Here is a 21,084-nt window from a genome sequence, read left to right as displayed (position 1 = left end):
TGCTGAAGTAATTTTTTTGTTTTTATAACAAAACTCCCATATATATCAAAATTAATGACGTGAACAAAATTTATAAGAGCAATTTAAATTTTAATATATATAATTATTCATGTAGCCTACATTAGTGCTATATCTACAGTAACTTCTCTTCCTGTTAGTAGTTTTATCTCTTTTCTAAAGCATATAAACTTAAATTTAACAATTTGCACATGGATGTGCACAACAAAATTAAGCTATCTAAAAATTTACATATTGCAATTTAAAACTTTACGTTTTGGGGACATAACAGAAAAACGTAACAGCACAGCATTATTCAAACCTTTGAATACTGCATTACAGACACGTGTAACATTTAAGCAATGAATGCAGGGAAAAACTAATGGCACACACACTATAGCGATATATATGGGGTATTAGATAAACAGTCAAAGCAAAACAATTAATTAAAACAGAAAATATATTAGAAATTTATTAGTTGTAATCACAAACAAAAGTTTAATGAAAATGATAAATTACTTACTTCACTGCATTATTAATTCACAGTTTCGCGTTCTCCAGTTTCAACGGAAAATAACAAATAATAATGGTTGTAAAGCTTTGCAGATTCCCGCCACAGCACAGCGTCACAAGACAGTACATGGCATGTTGCGCACGCACAATTTTATTCTGACGTCATTGCTTAGAATCACGTATTCCCGAGAAAGAGGGAAAAAGTTGCATATTCCCCGTCTTAAGGATTGGGAACATTACGGTTTGGAATCGTGCCTCCAGGATCTTGGAACAGTTTTTGACCAGTAGATGTCGCTACTAGCGATGATAAGCTCATCACTTTCCTAAAAGAGCATTCTTACTGCATTGCAGAAAATCGCATATGCGATTTCAAAGACGATAAAAATATTTTTTATCTTTTCCAAGGCCCACCTGTGTTAATACCCGTCAATTCAGGCATATACAGAGCGATTTTGTTCGCCTCTCTTTCAGGGGCACCATATTAGGTGGGCCAACGTCGCTCCCACAGTGAGGACAGATAGTACAGAGAAGGAAAGAGCATCCATGCCTTGCCCGAGATTCGAACCCAAAACCTTCCTGATGCAAGTGCAGTTACCTGCCCCTGCACAGGCCGGTAGGTTAATAAAAAGGTTCCTTAATTATGCATCCTTACCACACAATTTAAGAATTTTTCTTTGCCAAGAAAAGTTATAATGCAGTAATACTTAATGAATTAAGACACCTCCGTGAAAAACAATTCGAACAGAAATAAAAAAAAAATCGAGTGTTCTGTTCGAGGGTTTTACATTTGAGCAACTTAGCATGAAGGTTGTTGTTGTTGTAGTTCATTTACGTCGCACTAGAGCTGCACAATGGGCTATTGGCGACGGTCTGGGAAGCATCCCTGAGGATGATCCCAAGACATGCCATCACAATTTTGATCCTCTGCGGAGGGGATGGCACCCCCGCTTCGGTAGCCCGACGACTTGCGCATGAAGTCGAGCACTTTACGGTAGAACAGTTTAACAAGGACCAATACCGCTCACCCTTGGTCCCAACGCAGGCTGATCCAAGTGGTCACCTACCCGCACACTGACCGCAGCGAGTGATGCTTCACTTCGGTGATCTGCTGGGAACCGTGTTTTAACGATCAGTCCACTGCGGGACTCTACCTATTTGAAGACAAGTGAAAATAAATGAAATTATGTTTCTTAATTAAGCATCTAAAGTAATCAAGTACTCTATAAAAATTTGAAAAACTATTATATTGTAAAAGCATCCGTTCTTTCAAATCTCTAAAAGAAAATTGTACAGCGCATGAAAAATAATTATACAATTTATAGTAGTTACCAATTGTTTAAAAAAAAAATTGCAACATTTTACTAAAAAACGAGTTTTTTTTTAACTACTATTTTTTTAAACTACTATTACAATGTAGTTAAAATAAAAGTCAATAAAAACACGGCAATAATTATATCAAACATATTACGGCTAAAAATACACAAAAATTTGGAACAAAAAAATTTTTACGTTTTATTTAAAATTGTGCAAGATTATTAAACTGCAATACACTGATTATTTAATCTATTTATTATATGAAATATTAAAATTGTGAGTGAAAATTATCTTTGAAATCGGAAATTTGACTTAATCCCAGCGCTACACTCGTCCAATTCGAGCGTTCAAGTCGCTTTCACCAGCAAATTGTTAGGGGTAAGACATCCGATAGATAGGAGGAAAATGAATATCGCAGCCCGTTAGCAAAATCTGTTCGAAAGCGCGAGGTTACAGGTTATCCTTTGGAGTAGAAACCTGACGTCGAAATGACGTAATTTTTCTTTCCCTAGTTCGTTCGATGGTCTTCTGGATTGAGTTCAAAATTACAAGGCTACTGAGTTGAACATTGGTAGTCGTAAACCCAAAATTAGGTCAGCTGTTCAACAACGGTTATAGAATAAAATAAAATGTCAACTACTTCACATGAGGAAAAAAGATTTGATAAAAATTTGAAATTAAGACTAAAGATTGCAGAAATTCATTCAATTTTTCATGCACGTTAAAAGACTCATTACAAGATAATGGATCTAAGTTGGACTTTTGTATATACAATATAATTAAACTATTCATATGTAGTGAGGGGCAGAATCAATATGACTCAATTTTCTTAATTAAAGGATCATACACTAAAAATATAGATTTTGCTAATACAAAAAAAAAATAAAGCATTTAAAGCGAAATAAATTTGCATCTGTACACATGATGAATTGAAGATGAAGTAGTGTAAGTAGAGGTGTGCTGCTCCATGTGGACACTCGTCTTCATAAGGTGAATTCCTCAAAAGATCTACTACAAAAATTTCACTGGTAGAGTTTGATCATTCTCCTGTATTCCGGATCCTTCCTCCAGTCACTTACACAGAAAAATCCTGTCCGTTCATTACTTTCCCACAGACGAAGACATGGCTCCATTTCCGGTGAACAATATCTATGATACTGAAATATTGCTACATCTTGAGTAATAAGTTTTTTCAGGTTATCGTATTGTTTCTTTTTACGGGCCGTGGGAAACTCACTTTTTAGATGACACTCGCAGTATTGTGAAGAAAACAAAGAAAAACTTTATACCCTAACAGAAAAGTGCTGAAATTTTCGAACTAAGGTGCTATCTCAATGGTTTACGAAAGATGAAATAAATGAACACATTAGGGAAGAGCAAGCTGGCTTTTGTAAAGGGAACACATTTTTCTAACAACAAATGTTTGTATTGAGAAATAATATCATCATAGAGTTGAGTAGAAACACATCAGCAGACCGAAGGAGAGGTCTAAAATGGGAATTTAATATAGTCCTTGAAGATCTGCATTTCGCAACTGATGTTTTTTAAAATAAATTTTCATTGAAAAAATTTTTTTTGAATATTACAATTGTTTATATTTTAGGTGTGTATTAAAAAATATGGAGTGTTGTTTATCAACGTTCATATGGAATATTAATTGCATAAAAGTCAGCATATTTAATGTGCCAGTTTCAAATTACGATATTAAGCAAAACAAATTCACATTGAAAGGTAATACTAAACACATTATTTGAATACCATTCCCATTAAATTTGTGTTTAGCAAAACCAAGTAAAAATTTGTAGCAAATTTAAAAGTGCCAAAAAAAAAAGAAAAAAAAAATACAACTAATTATAATTACGCCCTATTTTCAATGATTTTTTTCATTCATACTTTTGCCTGCAGTGGAATATTAAAACAAAACGGGGAAATCTTACGTCCTGTTAGCTTAAATGGCGAAACTATTTAGACGTTCTGTTTACTAAATATTAGAATACAGCAGAGAGATAAAATTTAATGCTCCGCGTTGAAAAAGTTCGAGAACTTCTGGTTTAGAAAATAGTTTCTCAACCGAAATAATTAATATTTCTATTAGATTTTATATAAATTTTATTTATACTCAACTAAGTTTAGGTCAAAATATTTTTTCATTGTAAAGAGTATGTGAATGTTCAAAAATAAACTGGTCAAATAATTATTTCAGTAGAATAATTTCAAAGAAGGAAAAAATATGCCAATAGTCAAACTTACCTGGTCCGCGATAAAGCACTGAAATATTTTGTTGATCCTTCGAGAAAATAGGTTTGAAAAACACTGATCTAAAGAAAGCTGGATACCTTAATGAGTGTCAAGCAGTGTGTAGAGTTTAAGTAAATTAGTGCCTATAATTGAATCCTAACATTAAAAATGTAAACACAAAGGTGTGCTTTGAAAGCATGATAATGATGTATATGTGGGAATTAACTCCCATATTGATATTAAAGCAAAATGATGCTCAAGTTCTTATACTAATTACTATAAATTGTTATTCAATCTCTAGGAATTAAATGGCTAATAGCAATTATACTACAGATTTAATTTTTCGCCTATATTCTGAGGAAGGAAAAAATATTTTCAGTACAAGGAAGAATATTTTAGGGCATATGCAACAGGTTAGTACAGTAAACCTTTTTATTGTTTCTTAAAGCTCATCTTTAATCTAATCCTTTAAGCTGTCAAATTGCTTTGCATTATTTTTAAATTTACCAGCATTATCTTTTTAGTTTTTACTCTAATTTTGGACAATAACTATCAATATGGACTTTTAAACCTTCAATGGACTTTTTCAAAAATACCACAAATTAATTAATTAACTCTTTCTTTAATGCATTTTTACTATCACTTGGAAAAATCTTTTAAAATGGGGCAAAAGCTTTCAATTCTGATTATGTTTATGAAAACAAAATATTTACAAGTATATTAAGCATAAATGATTACTTTGACATAGTAAAATTCAAGAATTAAAACACTGATTTACAGCTTCCTTTCGGCAGTAAAATGCCATTAGCAGCCAAAAAATCATACTCCATTAAAGGGAGAAAGAGCAATATTTATAGAAATTCTAAGCATATCATCAGTAGTCTATCTTCAATCTATTATGATATCCAGATCTATACAGTGTAAAAAGAAACTCTTAATTCCATTGAAAATAGGGTAGTTTGATTTTAAACCCTTTACAAGACAAAATTTACTCGCCAGCCTGATAAATATTCTATAACCAATGGCTAGCTGGTGAGTAAAAATTTCGCACCCTGGTCTTTTCAAAATTTGTAGAGCCTTACTGTTTTACACAATCAATTGCCAAAAAAAAAAGAGTTTTTTTTTTAAATAATTGAAGAACTGAGTGAATGAAGGTTCAAAAAGATATTTAAATCAATTTGAGTAAATTAATTTTAAAGTTTATATGTTAACAATAGCGAGGAAAAGAATATACCTAGGAATTTGTTAACAAGTCCTAACACTAATTTAAACTGCTCATGTTTTAACATTTACATCTCTTGGCAGTTTATGCTTAAAAGAAGTATATCTAATGGTAGCATCAGTTGCTTGCTTCCAAATGGACTTGGAACCTTCTTCAACTTTAAAAACAACGAAAAACTGTTAATCAGTATCTGCATACATTGACATCTATGAAATTTTTAAGATTCAGAAAAACTTGTAAATGTTGCATAGTTCGATAAAATTTAAGTGAGATTTTTGGCAAGATTAAAATTATAAGAAATATATTAAGAAAAATTAGATTCAAGAAATTTAGTTTTTTCTTTAAAAATATAACTTTTAAACTTCTCTTACAAAGCTCTTCAATTGCTTATTAAAAGAAAGAAATTAGCACACTGGATATAGAGGTGATAAATAAACTTTATTTCACAAGGAGAAGTAAACAGCAGTATATCAATCTGTAAGAATATTTCTCAAAATATACTTTAAGGTTAGAAATATATTTTCCAAAAGCACATATCTACTTTTATATGACTAGCAATCAATTCACACTTCTCTTTATTCCCATAAAACTGAATATTCTTAAATATTTGCAAAAATACTTTAAATAAAAAAATGATAATAAAAAAAATTTTAAACTAAAAACATTTGACTAGACTACAGATAAATTTTTTTCCTTCTAAACCTTGAATTTGAGTAAGTAATAAATAATATACCAAATAGATTCCAAAGAAATATGCATTAAAAACATAAAATATAGGTGTAAAATATCAAATTATACAAGCATAAAATACTTTAAAACAGAAATATTTGATCAAAAATAATACATGTCAAAATACAATGTTAATTTTAATACGGATATATATATACTCTTCATAAGAGAACATTATATTTCATTATGGTAAAGATGATTAATAACTTTGCTTAGTGTTCTCAACTGTAGCCACCATTCCTTTCTTGACAAATGATGTCTGAAAAAATAATATTTATTGATTAAATATTAGACATTTTAGTATCTGCAAGTAATGCCCAGAATGGAAAAAAAAATCAACTGAAATCAGTTATTTATTTTATAATTTCAGAAAACAGAGATAATAATTGAATCATACTCGAGGCACAATTTAATGATATTCAAATATGATATACAACAGGATCCTAGCAACAATTTTACTTCGGCCCCAGTCGGGCTCAAAAATGGTTCAATATGGGTCATATAAGAACATGCACCGAGAGACCAATATTGGGATGTCTAGATTTTTTACATGTTGGTCCTAGAATGGCCTATATAGGGCCTACATTGGTTGTAAAAGACTGTGAAATATTGGGTAAATAGGACAATTCTACATAGGGCCAATATCGGAAAATAATGGCCCTTTGAACCCTTATTGGGCCAAGATTCATGAATATTGGTCCAATGAAGGCCCAAGTTATTCTGCCGCTAGGGTAAGTTGTTCAATAGATAGTAATTTTCTTTATAAATTTATATAATTTGTTATAAAGTTAGCAAATACTATTCTAACATTGTAATAAAATTTCAGAAATGACATTCTGACAAGTCTTCATTAACAAATACTTTAAATTGTGATATAATTTTTTCCCCCACCTCTTTTCAGACTGACTTCAATACACTTTCAATGCTGGCTTCCGTGGTAGTAAAATTCTAGGCAAACTACAATAATGCTTTAGAGTGCAAAGCTCTTAGAATTTCACATTTTACTGTAGAAAATTTCAACTTATTTAAGAAATTTTTATTTTATTTCATAGAATTAAGTACTAATAATGTATTTTAATATAACTTTTTTTTTCTATCAATTTTAATATTTGTTTTTATTAAAACATTAAAAACAAAATTTTTTAATTATTATAAATTACTTTACTAGTTTACAAAGTATATAAAATTTAGAATTGAAAATTTATCATGTTTCACAAATAAACATGAACACAAAACGTTGCTGCGGTCAAAATATTTTTTAAAACAGCAGGAATTATACATACCTTGATATAAAAGGTAGAATCTAAGCAGAAAATAATTAATAGTTGCATCAAAAAATATATTTGAAATTTAATAAATAACAGCATGAAAGAAATATTTCCCAATCAAAATAAAAGTTATAAGAAATTTGTGATAATACTGCATGGGCCATTATTATATTAGATAAACAAAGATACTTCTAATATTTGGCACAACATATCATTCATAAGATGAAATATTTATAGGAACATCAATAAATTAAACTATATAAATATGGGAAATAAGGAATAGGATTGAAGATCAAACAAACTTTCAGTCCCTTTAACACCTAAATGATGATAATAAAAGTTATTTCGCAAACATTTAATGTGCAAAATTAATGTGCAGTTTTGTGACATATGTGCTGAGTTTGTCAACTTATTCCAATAATGAAATAAATTTGTATTTAAAGATCACAACTTTGGTCATTGCAATTAAGCTACTTATTCTTATAACTTTCACCCAACTTATTTACCTCTACATAATTTAAATAATTGGATCTAAATAACTTGTTCAAATTCAATATATCACAGATGTATATAAGATTCTCTATCATGAGAGTACTCTTAATTTAAAAAAATACTAATTGTAATTTAAAGTTTAATAAATTTTATAACCAAATAAAAACAAAACCCAACAACTAAATAAATTCTTTCTTCAGTCATAAAACATTTTGAATTTTCAACTAGAAAATTATAGATCAGGTAAAAACTTTAAAAACAACAGTCCAAATTATAAATTTTTATACTAAACGATTTGGACAACAGCAATAACAAAAAAAATTTAAAGAAAGCAAACAAAGGTCTAATAAAAACAAAGTGGAATTACTCAAAACATAACAAGAAAATTATAATGAATTAAAAGGTACATTTAGAACATCACACGAGATTCTTCTGATTTATACAACAAAATGATTAAATAAATCATGTAGTGGGTTGTTTAGAAAATCTGAAATAGGACTTGATAGACAAAACCACTTTATAATAAAACACAGAGTGTGTGTGTGTGAACATTCATTTTAAAATGAGGGGATAAGTGTTTTTATGACTATGGCAGGCATAGGATACAACACCATTAAACAAAAACAATTTTGTTTTGTTTGGTATTTTTCAAACAAAACGTATACAATAATACTCTCAAAAAAAGCACATCATACTTATGGCAAAATAAAAAATATATAAACAGTAGCTGCTTTAAACTTTTTCATCACTGCAACCAAACTATAAGGTGATTTTCACAATTGAAAGCCCTCTCATTAGTTGGAAGTTTATACAGAGGGCTCCAGCTTCAGTGCTATCTATGTCCCCTGATCAGGATTTTAAAAAAAATATGGTGAATAAGTCTTGAGAGAGGATTAGCTAGTAAATTAATAGAAGAAATTACCAATTTGTGACTATTGCTAGGAGTGCACACGTGTCTCTGTACACTAATATTAAGAATCTATAAAAAAAAATTATATTTGTAATGCGGTTTTTAAATTATTGACAGGGAATGCCATATCTATTTGTGATTCCATGTAAATCTGGATGTTTTTGGAAATAATTTGTAGTTTTTAGAATAGAGAAAAATTTAAGTAAAAATGAAAACAAAGTTGCCTATTGAAATAAATGCTAAAATAAAGAAAACAATTGTTAGGAAAAAAAATGAACACAAATTTCTTTTGTGACTGAAAGAATTAAGTTCTTTTTTTTTTATTTAAATTTTTGGTTGCACTGAAAAACAAAATTTTGCAATAGCTGAAGACATTTATATTTTCTTATTTTTGACATAAATATTTCAGGCTTTTATTTGAGAACATTACGATTTGCACACATTTCTACAATTTCGTTTTTAAAAAAAATGCTCTCATTTGATTTAGGTAGGAAGTATATTTAAAAAAATATGATTAAATAGCAGAAACATCATCAACATGTTCTTCTAGCGGTTTTTCAACATCCGCTAGGGATGGGGTAATTCCTGATTTGACCAGGTAACTAACAGGGGTTCCTAGAGCCCGTAACAAAGCTCGGAGGTGAAGCCACCATTGATGTTGGGGTATACGATTCCTGAAATGAAATTCATTTATTAAAGCAATTGCCATTCCAGCATTATTACACCAGACTTCACAAATATACAAAAAGCATTAGTTCCATTTAAGAAACAAAAAGCAACGACTTTTCTAAAAGCAAAATGTAATTGCATGCATTAAATATTATTTATATGACTATTTTTAAAAAAACAATCAAACAGACAAATAAAGATAATAGAAAATTACAAAGAAACATTATCATGCCTTACTATTTGAAAACAAATGGAAATAAATAGTTTTAAACTAACATACATATAGAAAAAGCATCGCAGTATATCATACCTATTAAAACAAAAGCATAAATATAAAAAATAATAAAACTAAAAACCATATGTGCAACATGTATAAGCTAAGTGGTTTCCACCTCGTGATAACTTTGGCAAGCAATTCTAAAACAATTTGTATCTTTTATTATATTTCAAAAAACAGCATTTTGAATGTTATTTACTATGTTAGATGAAGTAAACATTATTATTGTTAGCTTGATGAGAAAAAAAAGCATACCTATAAATAAAAAATTTCTAAAATGGCCAGCCAAAATGGTTGTATTCTGGGATTAAAGGTTTAATCTACTTCCCACTGACTAATGAAATATAAATCAAATAAATTCTGCATTTAAGTTCAAGTGATGTTTGCTTTCAGTTTTTATTTGAATAAAAAAGTCTTTTAGAGTGTATCAAGTTAGATTAGACAGAATTAGATATATTGTATATGGGTCCAATCCTACCAATAATTCACAAAAGAAAAATTTATATTGAAAATATTTTGAATAGAATAAAAATTTCAGTTTTGTACAAAAGTCTTTCTTAGTCTTTGAACTTTTGCTAATTAAATTCTGCCTAATTTTTGAATACATTAAAAGAAGTAACTTTCGAAAAATTTTATGAAGAAAATATTTAAAATGAAATAAGTTCTTTCATTTTCTAAACTTATTTTAGAATGCAAAAAATGGTTTTGGTAGCTGCAATAGAAAAATATTACCAAAATATAATCACAAATAAGTAAATAATTTTTTCAATAAAACTATGTATCTACTTAAAATGAAATTTCTTAAAGGACAGCTACTTCATAATTTCAAAAAATCCAAATTTTAAACAAAAACTAATGTATTTTAACATTATAACAAACATTTAGCATTAAAATTAATTTTGGAAATTGACTGTGATCATTCTTACTTGAAATCAGTATCTTGCTTCAAGTTTTGAACTGGAGAAAAGGCATACTGTCTTTTTAACAAACCTAATAGTACAGCAGTATCTGGAGTATCACAATATACTTTATCACCCTTTGTATGTGCATGAACTTCCTTAACTAACCAATCAGCAGCTTTTGCTGCAAGTTTAGTTCCAAAGTTGCGATCAAATGGTGATGGACTTCCACCCTAGTTGTTTAGAAGATACATAACTATTAAAAATGATTAAAATGAGATTTTTTTTTTTTTTAAATATGTTTGTTTGAAATAAGATGCAGGACATTAATCTGGTTGTACCTATAATATTATTAATATTTGTCTACAATGTAACTGTGGGTACTAAATTGCAAAAATAAATAAATAAATAAAATTAAATAAATAAAAAAAAACACTCCAATAAAGGCCTGTTGTTGGCCAGAGAGGTCATGGAGATTGAGAGTTCAGATTTCCACGATAAATTTCCTTTTTACCACTGTTTTTGCAACTCTGATGATGCGATGTGAACTGCATACCTGCCAACTTTTAGTCTTGCCGAGAATGGATTTTCAGAGTGGTTGTAAAACAATAAACGAAAAACAATCTGACTCAAAAATATATTTATATTTTGATCCTGTTGAAATTCACTTGAGCAAGAATTATTATACTTTCATATATTTATTGTAATTATTTACATGTAGTGGTGGTCAAACTCATTTATAATTAACATTATAAATCAAAAAGTTAATTGGAATAACATGAGTATTGCTACCACTTTAAATATGAAAATAAAATCTTCCGGAAAATCCGGAACAGTTGGCAGGCATGGAACTGGCAACTTCAACTCATATGAGTTGAAGTTGCCAGTTCATAGGGGTGGTATATACCACCCCTATATATCAGAAAAATGCTACATGATAGTAAAAATCTGATTCTTCCACTGAATTCAGAAATAGTTAAAATGCACATTCTTACTAATCAAATGCAAATAAAAAGTTGAAATTTGTTAAATAGGCAGAGGATTTGTCTTGTTTTGAAAGATTTTTCCGAGTGACAGTAAAAATGCATTAAAGAAAGAATTAATTTGTGGTATTTTGAAAAAGTCCATTAAAGAAAGTTTAAAAGTCCATATTGATAGTTATTGTCATCACTGTTCAAAGTTAGACTATATCCAAAATAGTAATTGACAATATAGTAATTTATTTATTTCTATTAGATAAGTAGCATAAAAAACTGAAAAGATATTCTTGGTAAATTTTATACAGAGCAATTTGACAACATAAAAAAGTAATAGATTAAAACTGAGCCAAAAGAAACAATAAAAAGGTTTACTGTGCTAACCTGTTGCATGTGCCCTAAAATATTCATCCTTGTACTGAAAATATCTTTACCTTCCTCAGAATATAGGCGAAAAATGAAATCTGTAGTATAATTTTTATTAGCCATTTCATTCCTAGAGATTGAATAACAAATTATAATAATTAAGGTTATCTTATCAAATAATTAAAATATCTGAAACAAAAATTACAAGATAAATTTATCTAAAAACTTTAAAAATGAATTGCAATTGCTAAGGAAATTTAAAAAAATATTATGATTACAAAAGAACAAAACAGTGCTTTCCATTAAAAAAAATTAAAACAGAATTTTAAAATTCAATACTATAATAGTTTTTGCAGACAACTTATTTCATTGAGAGAAATCTTTTATATGTGGTTAAAAAAAAAGCAAGTTTAGCGATAACAGATTGTAAGAAATGATCGGAAATAATTCCTTTCTAAAAGAAGGTATATAAAATTCCATTCTATATTATTGTCTTAAATATTCAAATAAAATACATGAATGAAAAAATAATTTTATAATCGCTGCATTATGATTTAGTACACTTTAATTTTAATTCTTTTGAACTTAAAAATAAATAAAGTAATTAAATATTGCCATTATTAAAAACTCATGTAGTTATAGCATTTTATCCATTTGATAAGGGAAAAAAGTAGTTAGTTATATCATTTTTATAATTTAACAATTTAATTTCGTCATATGCAAAGCGTAATAAACTAAATCCAACTTTGACTGCTTTAGTTTAATGTACTCATAAATTTGTAATTACTTTAAAATGTTGATGAAATAACATATGACAAAGTGATAAAAATATTTATAAAAAAATATTCTTGATGGCATAAGATAATTATTCCACTTGCATACTCTTCCTGGCCCATTCATCCAAACTACAACACTGGCATACCTCCAGTAGATGGATATTTGTCTAATTATGGTCAGGTTAATTGTGAGAGGTTTGTGGTTTCCCTCGCCATATATTGCAATTAACAGTAAGTTGCACTAAAAAATTCTGATTAAAAGAAATTTATTCTAACTGTTTATTCGACAATTACCTTTTCTTCGGAAACTAGTTCAAAATAACAAAATTATAAAGTTGAGCATTAAGAGCTAAACACCTAATTTATAAGAAAAAACAAAATGAGCATACAATGAGCCATGAAAGCTCAGGGGATAGAACTCTTGTTACTGACCAAATTTTAAGTTGTTTTGACAGTTGCTACTGGTCAAAATCAACCACATTTGACATAGAATTTCCTCAACAGTTTCTATAGCTCTGGGTGAGTGAAGAGTCTGCAGTTAGACTGACTGTTGAAAGTTTTTCTTCCCACATAACATAAATAAATAAAGTTAAAAAAAAAACCTTCACAAAATAAATTAAGCTCATATTCAATTCGGGAATTCTTTAGTCGTCTCAGTTAATTTTAAAATGAAAAGATTATACAGGTAAGCATTCTTGCTCCGTATTCACCGTGTGAATAATTTATTTTACATTGCTATGGACGAGTTACCTAATCAATACTTAGATAAAAAGCATTCAAATATTCAAGAAAACATGCATTTATCAGAATAATTAGAAAAGATAATATTTCATAAACAAATAGATGCTAAAATAATAATTGATAATTTAACCTTACCTCAAAATCAAACCTCTACTAATGCCCTCATTCATTTTAGCTTGCATGTGGTAAACATCACCAATTAAATCCTTAATTGAAAAGTGCTCTTCAAAAATATAAGCTGCATCTGCTCCACCAGCTAAACCTGCTAAAGTTGCTAAGTATCCACAGTAACCACCCATTGTTTCAACCACAAATACACGTCTTTTTGTTCCCTGAGCACTTTGTCGAATTCGGTCACAGATCTAAAGGACAAGTTAATTCAAATTATTACACACGACTAAACTAACCTTTATAAAAACACTAAAAATGTATAAAACTCATTCACATCATCTTCCCAAGCAAAACCTTGAAAATTATAATTTGTTTGGAATTGGTGAAAAATACACAATTTTTGCAATCGTTCACAGAAAGTACTTTTATAGGCTTTTAAATTTTAATGTAGACCATGTCAAGCTTACAAAAAAGGACTAAGTGGAATATATAGTCTATACTTATAGTCTTTTTCGAAAGATATCTGAAAACACAAACTGTATTTTTCTAAGGAGTTGCTGCTTTTATATCCAAGTTGAATTTAAATTTTCAGGCTGAACACTTTTTTCTTCCTATCAACCCTATTGTTGATAAAGGATTTTCTATTCACCTTGAATCATGAATGTCTCAAAGGCAGAACCTAGTGATGCAGTTTTCAGAGCTCTCAAAACAATGGAATCCTTTTATCATGAGGAGGAATGGTTAAGAATTTATATTATGGTTCAAAAGTGAGTGGTTGCATTAACACTGGAGCTGGTGTTTACTGTGAACTTTTTTGCATTTATACTCTCATCCGCACTTACAGATCAGCTTTCGATGGTGAGATTGCGGTCATTTACCAGGCCCAGTCACAACTTTGGTCACATCCAGACTCCTTTTCAAAAGTTATATTATCTGATTCAAAGGCTGCACTTCAATCAATTAATAAACCTAGCCACTTTAGTACTTTAACCATCGAAAATTGTTTAAATCTCAACTGGTTAGCCAGTAATAATAAGACAACAGCGGTATCCAGGGAAAAGACACAACCAGTTTCCTAGCAAAAAAAGGGGCTTCTGTCCTCCAGAGATCTAATTCCAGACTTCCTGTAAAAGTCTAACAAAGAACATCTTCAGGGACTCCTTCAGCGAAGTATTCAAAAATACCAATTCCAATAAACCATGGCTTAAACAAATTCTTAATTTCCCTTAGAGGATTAGGATGAAATTTGTTGCCATTTTTTCTCTGATATCTGGACACGATTGCCTGAATAAACACCTGTGTTGCATCAACGTGGTTCCAGATACTTTTTGTTCCTTGTATGATCTCCACAAAGAGATGACCTTGTCTGACTTGTTTAGCTGCCCTGCTCACTTTCACTTAAAGATTTATTTTTATCTTTCTGATTTTCAATTGTCTTTTAATAAGCCATTGGAAATAAATAAATAATAATAATAAATAAATAAAGAACACACTTTCACAATAAAATTTAAGGGCTTACATTTAGCTAATAAATGATTATTGGTGTTTGAAATGAAGCAGATACTTTCTGCCTGGTTCAGTTTAAATTTTTTTTAATTATTTTTCTAAAATAAAGTATAAAAAAATTATAAAACTGGACGTCATAAAATTTTTGATATTCAGTAACAGATTACTTCAATTTAAAGATTATTTTTCTACTAGTTTACTAATTACCATTCAGTAACAGATTTTTGATGTTTATGTACCAAAGAAAAATACCACTAAAAATGTATTATTTGTGCTAATTTTGTTAAAAAAAAAAGTTAAAATGGGTTTTTGCTTAAAAATATAATGTAATCCATAGCATAAGAAAATAAACATAATTTAATGGTTAACTAACTTCTAAATATTTACCATATATAAAATAGGTGAAGATCATTTTATGTGATAATTGAAGGTTTAAAGTATTAATTAAGGTTAAATTAATAAGACAATTTAAACTGTCTTATGAATTAAACATGAGAACAATTAAATATAATTTAAAAAAGAAAGGCAATTTTAACATCATACCTCAGTAATTTCATTAAGGGCTGTATCAGAACCAAGTGAGAAATCTGTACCAGGCACATTATTACTAATAGTAGCAGGAATTACTATCATTGGAATACATAGTTCAGGATATTTTGATCGATGCTCAGCTAGTTGGAGAACCGCATGATAAGCCTAAAAATATTTTTTTTTAAAAATTAAAAGAATAATTCTAAAATGTTTAGAGATAAGAAATATGCCATATGCAATTTAACTTTTTATAATACCTACTTCAAAACCCCCAGCAACTAATAAGGCTTGAATGTTGTATTTCTTAAATTGTGCAACAACTTTATCTATGATAGTGGCAGGTAATGTTCTGTTAAAATACAAGAAATAAAAGAAAAAAATTTAGATTTTATTTTTTTATAAAAAAAAAAAATTGGAAGTAAAAACTTAAAAATCAGATTTAACTACCTCTTTGTTCCTAAAAATGCACCTCCTTGTCCAACCCAACCAGCTACATCCGACCAATGCATTTTCTGAACCTAAAATAAAAAATAAATTTCAAACTAAAATTTCAATTTCAAAATAAAAATAAATTTCGAAGATCACAAAAATAAAATTCATTGACTGATTTGCCACTGTGCTCAAATAGCACAAACATGATGCTACCATTCACTCTTTTTGGGGAAGACTTTTCCTAGTATTAAGGGGAGTAATAAACAGAACAATGTTTACCATTCCTATTACTTAATTAATATTATTCCTATTGCTTATTCCTATTACAGATTACTAAATAATAGGCCTTATTTATATGGATACACACATTTAAATTACTCATAAGAAATACTAAGAATCACTTCAAATTAATTTTAATAAACTAAGAGCAATAATTCTATGCATCTATGCAATCATAAGTTAACTATATTTTTTAAACGAACATAAATTGCTTATTTTTAAAAGAATAAACTTTAGAACAAATGAGAAACTCACATTTCCTTCAATGAGACCATCAAAGCCATCATGAATTCCAAGAACTGTATCACCTTTAAACATGATGCATCGAACAAAAGAGCGCACTACAGCATTCATTCCACAGCATGGTGCTCCAACATGCATCACAGCAAATGTATATTTACCCTATAAGTTAATACTAAAATTATTAAAGTCATAAAGATCTTTATGTTTTTACTCTGTTTTACAGGTATAATAACAAATTGCAACAATTTATTCAACCAACAACAGTTTATGAGCGTAAGATTCAAGAAAAGTGAGAAGTTATAGAGAACTAGAAGGCATCCAACAAGAAAAACAGTTCAGGTTCATTAAAAATTCACTACAACAAAGAATGAAATGTTTTTATTGCTGTGGCGTTTCTTCATGACATAATGTCCCGTTTTGGTGATAGGAATCACCACCAAGACCATGTAATTTAGTGCTGTTTGACTTTTCTGCCAAAAGACCCACGATCATCCAGGCTTTGAAGAATAAAATTAAGCGTTGTATCAACATAATTCAGTCTCATTTATGCAAAACAGTCATTGAAAATTTTTACAGAGGGTGCAAGTTACAGAAAAACTTCATCTCAACTATACTGTTCCTAACAAAGCCCGCCCTATATTATATATTTTATGGAGCACTCTAAATTTTTACACTATAATATACTGCTATCTATAGACTATATTTATTAATAACCTGTGTTTTCAATGAAAATTACTTATGAGTAAACTTACATACTTATGTTTAAGACAACCTTATATACTCAACTATTTGTAATTGAAAAATCTATTTTGAAGTTTATATCTTTTATTAAAAATTCATTATTCATGAGACATTTTAGGAAAAATCAAAGTCGTTTAGCGGACCCTTCACAAAATATTGTATTTTAAAAACGAACCATCCACAAAACTTTTCGTTTGTAAAATGGGATTAATGATATCTTTAATTCATAATTTTAAAGCAAACTGAGTTATTTTTTCCTCTATAGAATCAGTTTCGCAAATTTACAAAATTATGAATAGATTTTTCTTAATTCCAAAAAAGTCTGGAATGACCCCTGTTATTATATAAAATTTTAAGAGTATAAATTTTTAATTGCGAAAAATCAGATAATAAAGAGCTTTTATACTTATTTTTAATATTCATTTGATGAACCTAGGTTTTAAATAATCTATTCCTCAATTTACAAAAATATATACATTAGTAAACGTGTGCTTTCCTTAGAGAAATCCTAATTCCACAAACGAAAGCTAGAATAAAACTTTTTCTCAAATGTTAAGATTAAAATCAATATTTTTAACGATTTTAAAAAAAGTTGATATCTAAATAAAAAAAGCTAAAATAATGGAATAACAATAAACGATAGTCTCTTAAGGCTTTCGTGGGTAGAATTAACTATTGCTTCAATGTTTTATTTACCAATATCTTAAATACGGTGTCAAAAAAAAATTCTGTGTTTTTAAAACCAACATTAACCATTTAATTTATTTTATTTATTGTGCATCAAAATGTGGAAGGTAAGTTTAAACGTTCTACAAATTTATTTGTTTTATTGAATATTCGTAAATTATATATTTTTTATTAGAAATATACAATAGCAAGATATATAAGTTGTTTGTTTAGTTATGATTAAAACATTTCATTATCCAAACAAATGAAAATCATAGAAAATTAGATAAGTATTCTAATTTATCAGATTTTATGATTTCAAAAACTAAAATGTTAATTAATAAATTAAAAGTAAATAAAATTTGAATCACTTTTCAAAACTTTATATAGTAATGTATTTCTACAATTAAATCATAACATTAATAAACAGTGATCATCACTTTTTTAGTTACATACCCTTAAATCCTTCTCTCGTTAGCATTAAAAAAAGAAAATAATTCATCAGAACCCTTACAATTTTTAATATTTTATGCTGTAAGTTATGTAAAATAAAAATATTTATAAAATCAATAATTTAAAGAGCACAATAAAATAATTGAGATGTGTTTCAAGTTTACTTTAAAGTTAAGAAAGATATAAGTTTGAACGTTTGGTAAGATGGAATTTGGAAATTTGGTAAGATGTTAAAAGTATTTGTAAAAGATTAAATTTTTCAATTTATAGTAACTTTTAAAACTTTTTTTTTGGTGCAATGAAGATTGATTCAAATGACAATGATTTTATAATAACTAAGAGTAATTGATGGACATTTAAGAAATTTGAAAAAGATTATTTTCTTTTTTAAACAGATTAAATAAATAATAAGCTGTCTAACTGGAAATACAGACTGTTGTTTCTTTTAAAAAATAAATGGTCTAAATTTTTAATAGAAATGCAATGATTTTGAGTAAGAAAGACATAGTTATACATCCATAAATAAATAATAATAGTAAGAAATAATAATATAAATTTTAATAATAGAAATTATAATAGAAATTAGAAATAATAATATAAATAAACGTATGTGTCTTGTATGTGAATAAATGACTCTACACTCATACAATACAAACAAAAAATTAATAAACTTTATAAAAATTTAAGTTTGACAGGAATAACATGAAATAAATTACATCATTAAGAAGATAAAACGGAAATTAGACAATGCATAGTATGATCATGTATGGAAACTTCTCATATTTAGGAATTTTTCAACCTGCTGTTGCCTTATATTTTCTTAACACTATAAAACTACATATTATTCAACATATCAAAATTTGAAGTATTATAAAGTAATAAATTTTAAAAAAACAATTAGTTGCAAATTTCTAATTTGGAACAACTTTATGTATATAGAAATAAAGTATGCTAAAATGAAATAAGATTTACAAAACATCATATCTGTTTATTTGATTGGAATGATTGAATAATTTTTCTTTTTCAATAATATATATATTAATTTCAATAGTTATGTATAATTTTACACATTTTTGCATTTACTAAATAAGATTAACTTTAAACACTAGTGTAACATTTAACACAATTTTTTTTTCTAAAAATTAAATATAATAGTTTTATGAAGACAGTGTAAGATTATAATACATAAAAGATTTAATACTAAAAGTATTATTGATAAAGATTACTAAACTAGAAATATAAAAGTTTTGATACCTACTGTTGCTTGGCCTGTAGCATCTAAGGTACCTTCAGGAGGTTTGACTCTAGTTAACATTTTGTAACAAATCAAGTTACTAGTGAAACTCCTGTAATATTGTAAAGAAATATCACTTATGTATTTTATTTTTAAAACTCATAATAATTTAAGCAAATAAACAGGAAAATGTTAATAATAAAACACAATACATAACCTTCCTCTCAAATTACATGCTTCTTCCCATTTTTTGTTAGCCATAGCTTCTGCAACAGATTTTGTCTAAAAGGAAGAAATTAAAATACATTAAAGAATTTTACTGATTAGGGTATAAGAAGAAATCTTAACTATAGAATCTGATTGTTATCGGACACAACAAATTGACTCTTCTTTAGGGGCAGAAATTGAAAAAATTTAGTTACTGGTCAAAAAAAACAATTATTAATTTATATAATAATAATTTAAAATATATGAAACAAAAAAAGAATTAAATATGATGTTATAAAACATAGTACTGCTAGATTCTTTTAACTCACATTAACATTTAAAAAAAAAATGCTTTCGAAAGTAAAATTTCAATGTAAGGCAAAAAGCGAAGAATTAATAAAATTTCTCTGGAAAGGAAAAGAACAGCACATATGAATCAAAACATAAATTATGTATAAAAAATTCTTCATTGTTTGGTTGCCAATTTAAAACCTAGCTTTTTTCCCCCCTACTTTATTTCCCTTAAGGCAGAAGTTGGCAATCTATCAAAAGCCTGTAAATCACACTTCAACTCACTTACACTACACAAAAATCAAATAGTTACAAAAAATCAAATCAACATATGCCATCATTTGATTGACAGTAACTAGTTTATCCAAACTACAGAGATTTGCGGATAATGGTAGTGAGTCTGCTTTTTTTAAACTGAGCTTGAGCTGTGATGGCTCAGGGGATAAAGCTTTCGTCTTCCGATGCGGCGAAGCGGGTTCGAATCCCAGTCAATACGAATTCCGCATCCCGCTTGCACCAACCACAGTGTTGACGTGAAATATCCTTAGTGGTAGACGGATCATGGGTTAGAGTCCCCTTGCAGTGTCAGGCTAACAGTGGGAGGTTCTCGTGGTCTTCCTCTCCATGTAACGCAAATGCGTGTTAGCTCCATCAAAAATTCGAAATTAAATGGAAGGCCAATTTCTCCCAATACTCGATCCAGGAGTTACCTTGTCTTCTGGATTGGGTTCAGAGTTACAAGGCTACGGAGTTGAACAATAGTAGTCGCAAACCCATAAAATTAGGTCGGCAGTTCAATGACGGTTATAAAATATAAAATTAAACTGACCTAGCTGTGGTGATTGATTTGAACCCAATTAGGTCATGGGGGTTCAAATCTCAACGATGGCTGATTGATGCAAATTATGTACCTGGTTTACACTGATCTCAGTGCTTCAGCGATGAACAGATCATGGATTAGAATCCTTTTCCTATCGATATGAGGTTTTCCTCTCCATGTAA

At 28.6% G+C, this 21,084-nt stretch overlaps 2 protein-coding genes across 12 annotated transcripts in view; both read right to left on the bottom strand.

Annotated features, from left to right (window-relative positions):
- LOC122270420 (zinc finger protein 32-like) overlaps positions 1-2,957 on the bottom strand; it is a 3,974-nt gene extending 1,017 nt beyond the window's left edge. Inside the window, exons 1-2 of the mRNA XM_043047685.2 lie at positions 2,904-2,957; positions 751-833 (exon numbers count right to left, since the gene is read on the bottom strand). Coding sequence (XP_042903619.2) covers positions 751-833; positions 2,904-2,957 — 137 coding nt within the window. The remainder of the gene's footprint in view (positions 1-750; positions 834-2,903) is intronic.
- Positions 2,958-5,703: 2,746 nt separating this feature from the next.
- The window catches only part of LOC107445992 (ATP-dependent 6-phosphofructokinase), a 36,837-nt gene continuing 21,456 nt past the window's right edge, over positions 5,704-21,084 (bottom strand). For 7 of the 11 annotated variants that reach the window (XM_043047675.2, XM_043047679.2, XM_043047677.2 and 4 more), the window contains 10 exons: positions 19,802-19,866; positions 19,609-19,696; positions 16,503-16,649; positions 15,984-16,054; positions 15,798-15,885; positions 15,549-15,701; positions 13,524-13,750; positions 11,890-12,001; positions 10,556-10,761; positions 5,704-9,357 (listed from right to left, as the gene is read on the bottom strand). In XM_043047675.2, the coding sequence (XP_042903609.1) occupies positions 9,198-9,357; positions 10,556-10,761; positions 11,890-12,001; positions 13,524-13,750; positions 15,549-15,701; positions 15,798-15,885; positions 15,984-16,054; positions 16,503-16,649; positions 19,609-19,696; positions 19,802-19,866 (1,317 nt within the window). In that variant the 3' untranslated portion in view covers positions 5,704-9,197. The remainder of the gene's footprint in view (positions 9,358-10,555; positions 10,762-11,889; positions 12,002-13,523; positions 13,751-15,548; positions 15,702-15,797; positions 15,886-15,983; positions 16,055-16,502; positions 16,650-19,608; positions 19,697-19,801; positions 19,867-21,084) is intronic. The other 4 variants (XM_043047682.2, XM_071177496.1, XM_071177497.1 and 1 more) reach the window with 1 other exon arrangement.

Source organism: Parasteatoda tepidariorum, chromosome 2 (genome assembly GCF_043381705.1).
Source record: "Parasteatoda tepidariorum isolate YZ-2023 chromosome 2, CAS_Ptep_4.0, whole genome shotgun sequence".
Classification (NCBI taxonomy): Eukaryota; Metazoa; Arthropoda; class Arachnida; order Araneae; family Theridiidae; genus Parasteatoda; species Parasteatoda tepidariorum.
The sequence above is the reverse complement of the archived record's forward strand: the minus strand, read 5'-3'. Positions and strand labels throughout refer to the sequence as shown.